This window comes from Oncorhynchus mykiss, chromosome 19 (assembly GCF_057628025.1).
Source record: "Oncorhynchus mykiss isolate SJ-2025 chromosome 19, ASM5762802v1, whole genome shotgun sequence".
NCBI lineage: Eukaryota > Metazoa > Chordata > Actinopteri > Salmoniformes > Salmonidae > Oncorhynchus > Oncorhynchus mykiss.
The window spans coordinates 42212279-42226342 of NC_143040.1; the positions used below are offsets into that span (position 1 = coordinate 42212279).

Genomic DNA, 14064 nt, shown 5'->3' on the forward strand with positions numbered 1-14064 from the left:
GTAAGGCCTACCTCTATCATTGTAAACAATAATTATGTACTGCAACAATTTCATTTCTTTGTGTGTTCTTACAAATATTGACATATTTTGACATTGAAAGGCAGAGGGTAAAATAATGCAATGCTTTAATATTTGAGACCACTAGCAAAAAAAAATGCTTGGCTCCCTCTGTTATTCCATCAAAATAAAAGTAAAATGTGGCATCATTTTCAACTAAACATTGCCGAATGCTTTGCCTACAGCAACTACACCATCACATTGCTCCCCTCTCCATTCTCCAGACTATAGCAATCATAGTTATACTCATTCTTAATTATGTTTTATAAATCTTCTGAAGTGAACAGAATAGGAAATAGGACAATTTAGCACTTTTGTTTGCCCAAAGGGAGGGAAATGGTTTGTGAAAGAATGCCAACTTTGCGGTTAGTTACTCTGTTGTGTGAACTCAAGCCAACACCGTTTCTCTCTCTCTCTCTCTCTCTCTCTCTCTCTCTCTCTTTAAATTTTAACACTTAATCCAGCCAGCAGAGTTGTTTGCCCTAGTCAGGATGGCATTAGTCAGATTACACCACCTTGAGGACAGCAACAACTATAAACAGCCCCCCCTCCACTCTGGCAAACATAAGGATGCTATTAAGAGGGGCATTAAATTAAATATATTCACCTAGTCCTTCATCAGAATTCTCAGACCCAAGTGTTATTAAGTTCAACTCTCAAGTGGAGCAGAATAACAGATCAGAGTCTGATTTACCTCTGCAGACTGGCAATAGGAGACAGGTGATAAAGAAAGCACTCATGCACAGGCTATGAAGTTTCCCCCCTCAAAATTAATTCCATCTTCAAGATTCCTATCTCTCAGATATAGCCCAGAATGGCACACAAATATGCTCCTGCCAGAGAGATTACTAGAGACTGACTTAGCATAAACATTCCCTGCTGCTGCTGGCTGGATGCTGCTGCTGCAATTGTAAATGTACTGAATGAAATGGTGAATTAGTGAAATAGCAGGGTGCACTCAGACCAGGAAGATAGTAAATGTTTAATTAGGGTTATTAACAATATGTGTATAGAATAATAGTAATTCACAATAGCAAGTAGGCCTATTGACAATAATGGGCCATCTCAAGTTTTCGCTATATTTGCTTTTCCTCACATACCCATTAAATGTACCTGCTTAAGCTTATAGTTCTTGAGAGAAGAATTTACAGCAATGTATCGTTAAAATGCAGCACAATCATGTGTTAGATACAATGTGTCCTAACAAGTTACACCCCGGCAAACATTGATACATTGTAACCCCTTGGTTCAGTTCAATAAAAGCACTTGCAGTGTATTCAATAACACACAAGCACCTGCAGAAAGTATTCACACCCCTTTACTTTTTCCACATTTTGTTGTGTTACAGCCTGAATTTAAAGTTGATACAATTTAGATTTTGTGTCACTGGCCTACACACAATACCCCATGATGTCAAAGTGAAATAATGTACCAAAAAAAGTCATTTTAATTACAAAGGAAAAGCTGAAATGTCTGTGATAGGAAAAAACTGAGGATGGATCAACAACATTGTAGTTACTCCACAGTACTAACCTAAATGACAGTGAAAAGATGGAAGACTGTAAATAATAACAATATTTCAAAACATGCATCCTGTTTGCAATAAGGCACTAAAGTGAAAAACATTTAAACATTTAGCTAAGAAATTAACTTTAAATCCGGAATACAAAGTGTTATGTATCACTGACTACCACTCATCATATTTTCAAGCATGGTGGTGGCTGGATCATGTTATGGGTAGCTTGTCATTGGCAAGGACTAGGGAGTTTTTTAGGATGAAAAGAAACAGAATATAGCTAAGCACAGGCAAAATTCCAGAGGAGAACCTGGTTTAATCTGCTTTCCAACATACACTGGGAGACAAATTCCCTTTTCAGCAGGACAATAACCTAAAACACAAGGCCAAATATACACTGGGGTTGCTAACCAAGACGACGTTGAATGTTCCTGAGAGGCCTAGTTACAGTTTTGACTTAAATCGTCTTGAAAATCTATGGCAAGACTTGAAAATGGCTGTCTAACAATGATCAACAACCAACTTGATAGAACTTCAAGAATTTTTAAAAGAATAATGTGCAAATATTGTACAACCCAGGTGTGCAAAGCTCTTAGAGACTTACCTAGAAAGACTCACAGCTGTAATCGCTGAATACAGGTGATTCTAACATGTATTGACTCAGCGGTGTGAATACTTATGTAAATGAGATATTTCAGTATTTCATTTTCAATAAATTTGCTTAAATTTATAAATGCATGTTTTCACTTTGTCCTTAACGGGATATTGTGTGTAGATGGGTGATTTTTAAATATTTTTTTATCCATTTTATATTCAGACCGTAACACAACAAAATGTAGAATAAGTCAGGGCGATGAATACTTTCTGAATGGATTAAAACTGTCTGCTATGAAATTGTCAGTGTTTGTAATAAACTCTGATCCTAAAGCTTATTTCTAACTTGTTCATGTAGTGGTGGTGGGGGGGCTATATCATAATTAATGTTTATATTATTTGTGAAAATACAACTCATTGCTGCCTTCAAGAGCCACTTTAAACTACAGATAGTAACATACCATTTTTCATTTCAATCTAATCACCTGCTTGTTTTTAAAAACATGCAAATTAGCTATAATACAATTTGACTGTCGCAGCCACAGTGTGTGTTGTCCTTAACTACAAGTCTACTAGAACCATTACCAGAGGGTGATTTCTGATCTGACAACACAGAGTAATCCATGTGCTACATTTAAAGTTCCTCAACAGCTGGTTGCTGGTGTATGCTAATTTCGCTCTCACATAAGCTTCAGACTGACTGAGGTTCCGCTGCAAAACAGCATGCAGAGAATCACCACTACCGCACACAGAACAGCCCAGCCTGGCCTAGCAAGCAGCTTTTCCATCTACACAGAAACAAACAGCGGCATTGTCATCGATGAATGAATATGTTTACGACAGTTAACAACCTTGCTTAGCACATAAACAATGCGAAAGTGCCTGCATTGCTGGCCAGCACTAGCTGTTCTGTAGTAGCCTATAACATACGCCTTCTCAGTCTATACCTGTTACCCGAACGCCAAGGTCCCCAATTATCAGATGCACTCCTGCTGAAAAGGGCAACATCGAAACTTCTGACATCTCCACTCAAAATTGCATAGCATCTAGTCATAAGCGTCAACGTTTTCATATAGAAAAAGAACAATCCAAGCGTTACCGTTCTCTTCTTGTAGGGTCTTGCTGAATGCTAGGTTTGGTGGGCGCCATCTTCCTGCAATTATTTGATTTCTTACTTTTTTTTCTTCAGATTTATTTTGACATAAAGCCGTGCCGTCTGACAGCAATGCGTCATGTAGACTAGGTGTATTTAAATAAAGCCATAGCGCTGATGTGGACCAGCCGTGCCCCTGTCTCCGTGTATTGGCGTTCATGAGCGTGAAAAACGGAGCAAAAAAAACCGAGCTCGAGCTCCAAAGGCATGCCAAGAAAAGTGAGTGGAAACCGGGGGATGCTTCTCAAATCCAGCTGCTCTCCTGATATATGGAGCTCGGGTTGTAACAGTGGAATTGCTACACTATAAACGGGAACATCGTAGCCTATCTTTACATTTTTCCGCAAGAGCCTCTTGTCTTCGTTGCTTCGTAAAGGATTTTTCTGAGTCTGTTTGTCTGTGCATTTTACAGCTTTTCCTGGCTCGCTCTATGTGAAAAGGGACACATCTTCTCTCCAGCCGGCGCAACAACGCCACTCAGTTGTAGTTGGAAACAGTTTTTTTTTTTTTGCGTTATACAGGTTGCAATACGCAAATTCCCTTGGAATTGCTTTTTGTTCTGCAATTGGAAGTATTTATACATTTTTGCATTATGACGTTTTCTCACTAAATGAACTGTTTCTGATCATCTTAATAGTTTTTGCAGATATTGGACGTGACTATATATCACTAACAACATCAAGATTCATAATTTAAATAAAAACATATCCACCTACATACGGTTGTATCTCTGTTTTAAGTAGGCCTATTATTTCATTTATCTGGCTGTGATTAACTTTTGTAGTCTGATCTAAAAAGCAAGCTATTTTAGTGTAATATAACATAGCCTATGAATCACCCATTGATTAGCCTAATTGTTAAAGCATTTGCATTTAAATTAATTATCATTCGAGTGTCACATCAGATAAACAAGAACGATGGAGTTGAAAACTAGTCTTCAATCAATGACTGGTCAAGGTCACTGACCGGTCATATGCTCTAAATTATTGTGCAACTTTATTTGTTTGTAAAATGTGTTTACCAGATGCCAAATAAAAACTTCAGGAAGGTAATATTCTGATATAGGGTAAAAGGCCTAGAATTATCCCAAAACGTCCTGATGTAGCATTGCAAATATAGACAAAGTGTGGATTTTAATTGTGTTAACTTTTTCTTGTTTTGTTATATACTTTTATAGTTTTTTTAGTTAAAAAAAAATCTCTGCTCTTTCAGATTTCATCTGTAATACAGCTAACCATACCAAAATGGTTGTTTTGAAAATATAGCCTATACAAGTTATTTTGTTATATTGGCTAAAATATAATCAAATAATTGTAATTGCTTTAGAAAAAGTGCCATGGATTATTAGTCTCAGCCAATTTCTTGAAAAATATATATTTGAACAGGTTAGCATGTCATTGTTTGCCATTCAAATGTTCTCTTTCAGACAGCTGATGTGGCCTGTAGCTATAGGCTAATCTATAGGCCTATTTGTTTTACTTGAAACAATATAAGCTGCCCAACATGTTTAATAAAATATAATGAGTCATTCTAAAATACTTGGGATTTTAACTGTGGGTTGCAAAAGCTTTTAATCATGATTACCATAGTTTCTAATTCAGGCCTGTAATGTCAATGTGGTAACTTTTGCCAGCCATTAAGTCTCTGTATTTACACTCTGTTGTGGTTTTGGTATGTTCTGAGAAACTAGCATAGGCCTATATAACATATACCTTATACCTTAATTACCTTTGATATGTGTTACTGCCCTACACGATCAAGTAGCATGTAAAACATTCAGTGTAGGCTATATATTACCCTAATTATTGATTGTAAAATAGTCTATTGAATGATTGCTCAGAATATGGGCATTTTCCTGATCGTTGGCTTAATAAAGGTCTCATGGATAGCCTAGTTTAAATCTTTCAGAATAAGTTGATAGTCAAGCCAAGTGTTGTTTTATGCATGACATCGAACATGCAACTTCATGTAAAGTGACTTACTACATTTGCAGGTTGTAGCCAATTGAACTATTGTTGTTATCCATGTGGCCTATATTGCATAGGCTAAATGGCATAATGTAAAACTTGATAATGCCTTATGTTATAAACGTGGTAGGCCTGCCCATGACCATTAAACAACCCAAACTGTAACCCAAACTGTTCAGTGACTTATAACATATCCATAAGACTAGTATTGTGCCCGTGTCTGAATTAAAGAATTTGTGAAATAAAACAATACAAAAGACATTTCCCCAGTGGTCAGGTCAACATACCTTTGTTGATAGGACGTGATCCCCTGGACGTTCTGCGGGTTCCCGTTAGTGGTACCGGGGATTCTCCCCACCGCAGGACCTGATGGCATTCCCCCGGCTCCTCCACCTGCCGCCGTCACCTGAACGCTGAAATCCGGGAAGATCCTGATCATCCCTGCTCTGGTAGATTGAACACGCACTGAGTCTATGAAGATTTTTCAAAGAATATCAGCAGTCTTCCCTCCAGCCGAACAAGTCACACCACAATCCCATGAGTGATGGTCACCAGCTCATCGGCCATTCTATGTCTGGATTTCTCTCTGTATCAGCGACGAGACAACTGCAGCTTTCAGGAGGTTAGCAATGACATTGATGCCGGTGGTGTGCGGGGCAGGAAACGCGTCCTCTACGCAGGGATGTGTAGGTTGGAGACCGTGGAAAGATAAATGAATATTGTTATTTATCTTTATCTAGATATAATGACAAAATGTTGATGATGTTTTGCCAAATAGGCTACTGCAACTATCACGCGTAATTCTAGCGTAAAATGTTGAAAAGTCAAGCCTTATATTTCTGATCTATTCAGCAATTAGATGTATCCATTCGGTTTAGCATTTCCTATATGTAAAATTGAAACATTGATTAGAGTTATTGATATCTGGTGATCTAGAAGTTGAAATATAAGAAGCGACAGCCGGTCAGGAAGTTTTAGGCTACCTACAAAGTTAACAGGATAACAAACTGACAGGGCGCTTCTTCAGGAACCGAAGCTCACCAATAAAAAGCTCACCAATAAGGTTATTTTGAATGTACTGAAGTTTTATCTCTGTAAGATAATCAAATTGATTACTGGTTGTTAAGATATTAGATAAATAAAGGGCTTAAAGCCACAATCGCGGACCTGTTTCCATTCTCGGTGCGCACAGCATCTTTTTCCAAAATTCCAATCCAATTGTTATTATTACGAACAAAACAATGCAAGTTAACGTTTTGAAATTGATTACGTGTTAGACTTACACCATAGACACAACAAAAGTTAGCAATAGTTCGCTGACCAAATCGTTAAACCTAGATTAGAATGAGAGGATTGCAAAAAATTATCTTATGCCCTACCACTATTGTTGGCACACTCGTCACTTCCAAAGTGGACCGATGCTATTTGTAAGGATGCCGAGATGTGATGATAGGCCAGTATGCAAAAAAAATCGCTCAAAAAAACTTCCAAATAACGCTGACGCGTTCAGTTTTTCTCCAACAATTGAAGTGTGATATTTTCTTATCTTTCTTTGAAGGACTGAACCCCCCTCTCCTCTTGACTGACTGGTGCTCTATCTATCTGTATGTGCTGTTGTTTTTGTGAGGTGTCTCCGGTACAGGTTTCCTCAACTTGCTATGCCCTAATGTGCATCGGATAATTTGTAAATAAGCGTGTTGCTGTCTGTGTGAATTTTCCCATAGACTGTGTTGTTGTGTGATCTGGTAGTGTGCAGCAATGCCATTCCTAGCGCGTGTGAGCTGATGAACTTGGCCTCAGCAGCTGCTGATGCCTCGCGCAAGCGATGCCTGAGCGCGCCGCCCCATTCCAGCCAATCAAAGACCATGACAGGAACGCGCAAAGGATGCTGCAGCAGCGGTAACCCATTGCAGCCCGGGAGACGGGTAAATTCGATTCCGCTGAAACTATAACCATTCATTACGCGGGTAAAGCACAAATTAACATACCACCAAGCCACCTCACACCAAGACAGTGCAAGTGTTTGACATATACAGTACAGCCAGTACAAACTAGATACAATTAGACAAAGGACAGGTAAAACAGATGAAGAGTAGTACTTCATCATTTTATACAGACAAGTTGCCTATGAAAACATCACTTTATTTTATAGATTTGACATTTAAGCCTATATGTTTGCTTGAACTTAATGCTTGCAGAGGACGCCAACTCAAATGTACCATAACACATGATACATTCTATAGCATAATGTTCTCCCCTCAGAAGGGCAGAAGCTTGTGCATAGTTAATAAACATATGTATACCATGTTAATCAGGGACAGGCCACTACCCCGACTCCCGAGGATCAATTCCCCCCCAAAATGTATCCATGTTTTAGGATCTCAGTCAGGGTCTCAACTTTCTGTTTGTTGAGAGTTAGAATAGTAGAATACACATGTTGCAATTTGTTGGTGGTACATCAGCAATTTTTCTCTTGATATGTCAGTCACTGACAGTCACTCAATTAGCCCATGTCAGCAAAAACACTTTAGATTGGTAAATTAGTCTAGTGACCAGCTATTTAAACTTGTAGTAATCATGGTGCTTAAATGTTTTTCTTACATGGTGGCGGAGGCCCCCCAACTAAATGCCGCTTAGGGCCTCCAAAAGGCTAGAGCCGGCTCTGACTGCATGTGTGGGCATGGATGTGAGTATGCAGACCCCTGAGCCACTGCGGCCCCTCATGATAAGTTCAGATTTTCTGTGGCCCCCACCCAAGGTTGCCTAATGAAGGTTTTGCAAAAACAATTCTAATCTTTAAAGTAGGAGCATTCTGTCCTTTTTTACACATATACATGTTTGGTCTATAAAATGACACCTTTAGATAATGAAAGTTGAGGAGAAGAACTACATTGCAGACTCTTATGCAATTAAATAATCCTCTAAACATAAACCAATCCAGATGATTAAACACCAATAAAAAAACAATCAAAGCTCTTCACCTGAGACTTAAAATTGGATCGCTTCTCTAACCATGTCTAATAAAACTGCTCTAAGAATGAGGTCCAGAAAATGGCTAGCCTCTTTTTGCTGTATTTTCCCTGTAATGAAATCAAATGAATTGCACTGGAGGCTTTAAACCGACATTGCAGGCTCCTGATACAATTAGATGAACAGTCTCGGCTGCTGTTTACCTGCTCAGTTATTTGGAGGGCTCTGTATTGCATTTATTTGTCTACAGTTCTTTGCTAAAGTACATGAGACAGATTGGGGGCAGCTGCAACTGCTCCTCTTCTCCCACATGACATTTCAGGTATAGTGGTTCTCTCTCTCTCTCTCTCCTCTCTCTTTCCTTCCACCCTTCTCTTTCTCGCTCTTGGAAAATAATGATAATCAATGGTATGTTGTATACAACTAGGGCCAGGCACTTCATTCTGCATGGGCACTTGAAGTAACGAGGTACCTTACAGCCAATAGAGCAGTGTAGCAAAGGCAGTTGTGCTTTTTAACGGAGCTTAATTGAATAGTATTCATTTAAGGACAATCCTGCATCTGATTTCAGAGGACGTAACACGTTTCTCAATCAGAATGATTCTTGCTCTCCCTAGAAACATTAAAATCAAGTTTAATCATTCCCCTTTAGGTGGGGGGGGGGGGGGGCAGCATACTTTGGTAGGTATAGGCTATTAAGGACAAGGAAGCAATCTCTTTCCCAAGGACCAGTGACCAAGTAATTGACATTTTTTCCCAGTACCATATTGACCAATTAGCTTAATAATGTGAGGATGGATAAATACTGTCAAAGCCCTGCTGTTAGCTAGCTCAACCTCCCTCCATCACATTTTGCCAACCTCAAACAGAACACAACACAGAGTCTGCAGAGGTCAGAGCTAACGTCCATCACTAACACCTATTCAACTTATTCGATTCTGCTGTTTTTTTGTTCTCCTCTCTTTTCATAAAAGAGCGACTGACTCATGATAACAATCCCACAAGATCCATGTTGGATGAAGCTAAGGAAGGACACATTTTGGAGGACATGCTATCATGCCATGCAATTCTACAAGTCGTTGTGAGTCATTTGCCTTATCGGAACTTTGCAGTGTTTTAACATGTCTCCTCCAGAATGAGAGAGTGAGCTGTCTCTATGTGATAACACTGTTTTAGAATGTCTGGTTGAGAATGAGTGTTAGCCTTCCATATGATAACACTGTGATTCCAGAGGTCATCATTCCTTCTTGCATCAGAAGTGGATAATTGAAGCCGCTTCTCAGAATCCTAATTTCATCTTTCTTTTGTGACTACCAAAGATCCAAGTCTTATAGGTGATTCATACATTTTTCTCTTTTGTCTGGGATGTGACTTGTTTTGTAATGTCTTAGATAGGATAAAGCACTGTTTGGGTTCTGGTCTGAGATATGTGTTAATGGGAAATCCAAATTCAAAATGGATTTAAAGGACAATACAGATGTAGGATCTTCATTTGATCTATATTGTCACAGCAAAATAAACCTTCAGCAACATTATTTGAACGATTAGTCCATAATATTGCTTGATCGGTGGTTAGGCTATTACTGTAGCTGTCCAAAAGTAGGCTACCTGAAAAGTTGAAAAGTGCAATATTGTTAATATAACTGTGTATTAGTGTTGGTTTTCAGGGAATTTATGTAAATCATGAAGCTCATCTGCATTTCCAGCAGTGTAGGAAAATTCTTAGCAACAAAAGTGATCAAATTAAGATCATACACCTGTAGTTGCATAGACAGTATGGTTTTAATATCACAGATAGTCAAATTCTCACAAGTTTTCAGTATGCACTATACCACCGTTTTTAAAACTCATTTAGGGCAGGTTTCCCAGTTCCAGATTAAACCTAGTCCAGGACTAAACAGCATTCTCAATAGAGATTCTCAATTGAAAGAGCTTTTTAGTCCAGGAATAGGCTTAATCTCTGTTTGAGCAACCGTCCCATGTTTACTGTAAAGTAAGGGTAATTTTTTTGTGGTGAAAGATCACCTTTGATCGTATTCTTACTTTAATCACTTAATTTCCATTGTCCAATCTGATGGATAGGTTAGCTTGTGAATTTTAAAAGCCAAGGAGGCATAGGGCAAGGAAAACACTCACATTTTACTCAACCACCCTAATGTAATCTGAAATATTGCTTCCCTGTGTTTTGAAGATGACTCTTGGCTCAAGAGAAATGATAAATTAACTGTTGTGAGGAATTACAGATGGGACATTCAGGAAAAAATACTTTCAATATGCTAATGATTGATCGGAATGTCCAAGTGGAGATGACATCCTTGCTTTTATTTATCCTCGATTATAAGCTCCTGCACTGCCCTTTCAGACTCCTATGTGATTCCATATCAAATTGTTTCTTAATGCGGTTTGATGACATGTCTGAAATGCAATCACCTAAACCTCTCAAATTACATGAACACACTCAGCACAATCCCTGGTCCACTGATGGGGCCAGCACCCCTGTCATCGCCCACACACACACACACACACACACACACACACACACACACACACACACACACACACACACACACACACACACACACACACACACACACACACACACACACACACACACACACACACATACACATACACACACACACACAGCTGATGTCTGCCACTGCATACCACAATGATCAACTCACACCTGGTTGTCTTTTGTTTTGCCCACTTTAACATTCTTTACACAGCCCTTTTCCAATTGTTAAACTTTTTGTTCAGCATATGACTTTCACATGGCACATTTTGTTATTTTGTGTGTGTGTGCCAATGTCTAGGCTTGTCATCGCTCACATTGATTGTCATAGTGAACAACGTGGGAGTCTCTAATAGCCTCGCTATGCATACGTCTATAATGCAGCACACAGGCTTAAGCGAATCTGTTTTCAATTCGTACCCCCATTTTCTTTTCCTTTTCCAGATTAAAGTACATTGGCATTTTGATGATGAGGAAATGATTCTATCCATCTCTGGAAATGAATGGAAGACTGTGAAAGCTTTCAAAAGCACACAAGGCCATCAGCGATGACGGATACTTATGGAATGCTACTAAAACACTTGAATGTTTTACATCAGACTGCAGTGTAAAACCTTTGCCTTGACTCATTACTATCCTAAGTTCATTCGAGAAAAAAGTTGACGCACAGTACAACCACGCCCCGGAATATTCCCCCAAGTTTGTGACATTTAAATAACAGGACTCTTTCATCCCTCCCTTTCCTAACTTTCTACACAGAAAAATGATTTCCCTTCTTGTCTTTTTGATGTGGCGTAATCATGTGTGATCTTTTCAACAAAGAGTAGCCAGCCATCTTATTCATTTTGCCATCCATGCTAAAGCAAAGACCCCAAATCAACATTTTGACTGGTGGTAATTGCAAAGCCACAATGGTTCGATACACATGACCTTTATTCCCTTTAAAGTTATTTCCATTTCTTACAAAAATATCTTGATAATTGCAAAAAGGCACATTTCTTTTCTTTTTTTCTGCCACATGATGTTTCCTTGAGGACAGTGTAGGAATGCATTTCCATTCTAATTTATTAATCCTATCAGTCAAGTCTAAACCCTTCAGCAACAATGAGAATAAAAAACTGTTTGGCAACTATCCCATTAATAAGATAGAAGTACAAGCCACCGTAATCAAATACCTCATAATGTGATAAAACATGTAGTGTTTTTATTCTGTATTCTGCACTTTGCTAGATCAAGAGCCTGTAACATGGCAACTGATGGCCGAGGAAACGGCTGTTTTACGTAATATTCACATACATAGTCATTTTTATAAACAATGAATACTGTTCCCTTTTTCTGTCTGATATGATCTGATGTAAGAACACACTCATCAACAAACTAGCATCTTCCATGAAACCAAATAGACGATTACAGCAAAGGGTTTGTCATCAAGGCTAGTATAAGCAATCAGGGAAAAGTTGATTGGTTGTTGAGCAGTGTGTGTGTGTGTGTGTGTGTGTGTGTGTGTGTGTGTGTGCGTGTGTGTGTAACCTCGTCGGGGTTGTACCTCCGCAGCTGATTGGCTGATGGGCCCAGAGGAAAATGTCACCTGTCCTATCGTCTTCAGGATCATCAACACCTCCTGTAAACAACCAATTACTTATGCTAATGTCTGTGTCTGCGTGGCAGGCCACCCTCGCACCATGGTCAATGTAATGCCTATACGCTTGCTAACATACAGTGTGTCCATATTCCCTATAGTACACTACTTTTGACCAGGCCCCATAGGGCTCTGGTCAAAGATAGTGCACTATATAGGGAATAGGGTTCCATTTAGGATGCTGGCAACACTTCATGTAGTTTTCTTTGTAGTTAACATTCAATGACATCCCTAAACATCTGTTTTCATATAACCTCAATCAGTCTTGTCAATCACCTGCTTTTCGAAGTACTAACTCCTCAAATCCCCAATGATGGCCTAGACCCAGACACATCTTCCTTATTTCTCATTTAATGTTCCACTTTTGCGTTTATAGTGTGAAGAGGGGAAATGATCAACGTTGAAAGATACTTGTACACGTTTAAGGTGAATCACATACAGAACAGGCATGTAAATCCAATGGTTTCCAATGAATAACGTTTATTTCTCAACATGTTTGTATATTTATTAACCATGCAGTCTAGCACTTTAAGGCCCATAATATTCCACATCACAGAACGCGTACAGTTTTACACTAAACACAAAGCATGTACACCATCATTATACGTCAAGGTCGGAGATCGTATACATAGAAACAGATGCCTGTTTCAACCTTGCCGGTTGTCCTTTTTTTCTTTCTCTCATCTTTTGAACACCTAACTGGGTAAGCAGTGTTTTAACAAAAGGTATAAGAAACAACAATAGCAAGGCACACATTTTTTTACGTTTAAAACCTTCCCTCGTACCGTTCCTCTATGTCTTAGGAATAAAAAAAAAAGGAAATGGTAGATAGATACTGAATTTAAGTCAACAGTCGTCATCAATCTTATACTACACAACACTGTTCAGCTGTTTCCAACCTGGGCCGTGTTGCATAGATAGATCTACTTGCTTTTGCCTTTCATTATGACATCGGTCCAACTTCCATTTCCTTCATCAGTTGAGTGACAACACAATCACTCTCTTCTCTCTCTTTCTTAACACACGTTGTCATGGGGCTGGAAGTCTCAGAACTCTGTGGAACTCTCAGCAGTGCTGTTCTCATAGGATTCCTCCACCCCATGTGTCCTCTTCAAATTTGACCCTACTTTGTTCTGATGCAGCAAACAAGGAAAACTTGTGCCCTGGGCTTATAACATCTGCAGCTGGTTGTACAGTACCGGATGAGATAGTGAGAAATGCCATGCAAACTGGCGGAATAAGTGTGTGTGTGTGTGTGTGTGTGTGTGTGTGCGTGCGTGCGTGCGTGTGTGTGTGTGGTGAGAAATGGACGTGGGGTTTGCATGGTGGTTGGCAGAGCAGTGAGGTAGCTCAGTTCCAGTCTGGGACAGGATTAGAGGAGCAAAGGACGGCGGGGGTCAAAGGTCAGGGGTCAGCGTTACAGCAGCCAGGAGGAAGAGGAGGAAGCTGGAGAGCAGTCTGGACAGAGCCATGCACCAGGGGAACAGGGGGACCAGGGGAGAGAGCCCAGCCCAGGCCACAGACCACCAGGATGGACACTGCACACAGGCACTTCACTCCTCTTCACAGAGGGGTTTTGGAGGTGGCTGTGGAAACACTCCCTGATTGTCTCTGTAAACAAAAGAACACAACAATCCATTCCAATGTCAGTGA

At 39.5% G+C, this 14064-nt stretch overlaps 2 protein-coding genes and 1 long non-coding RNA gene across 13 annotated transcripts in view; 1 reads left to right on the forward strand and 2 right to left on the reverse strand.

The window, feature by feature from the left end:
- LOC110497688 (neuronal PAS domain-containing protein 3) overlaps positions 1 to 7118 on the reverse strand; it is a 371078-nt gene extending 363960 nt beyond the window's left edge. For 4 of the 8 annotated variants that reach the window (XM_090211028.1, XM_036954672.2, XM_036954671.2 and 1 more), the window contains exons 1-2: positions 6667 to 7118; positions 5575 to 5959 (exon numbers count right to left, since the gene is read on the reverse strand). In XM_090211028.1, coding sequence (XP_090067154.1) covers positions 5575 to 5726 — 152 coding nt within the window. In that variant the 5' untranslated portion in view covers positions 5727 to 5959; positions 6667 to 7118. Of the gene's footprint in view, positions 1 to 3266; positions 3810 to 5574; positions 5960 to 6666 lie in introns of those variants that run through there. The other 4 variants (XM_090211030.1, XM_090211029.1, XM_036954673.2 and 1 more) reach the window with 2 other exon arrangements.
- The window catches only part of LOC149975193 (uncharacterized), a 356113-nt gene that overhangs the window by 161235 nt on the left and 180814 nt on the right, over positions 1 to 14064 (forward strand). The window lies entirely within an intron of this gene.
- Positions 12875 to 14064, reverse strand: part of LOC110497689 (A-kinase anchoring protein 6) — a 197822-nt gene continuing 196632 nt past the window's right edge. For all 4 annotated transcript variants that reach the window (XM_036954675.2, XM_036954676.2, XM_036954677.2 and 1 more), the window contains one exon: positions 12875 to 14022. In XM_036954675.2, the coding sequence (XP_036810570.1) occupies positions 13975 to 14022 (48 nt within the window). In that variant the 3' untranslated portion in view covers positions 12875 to 13974. The remainder of the gene's footprint in view (positions 14023 to 14064) is intronic.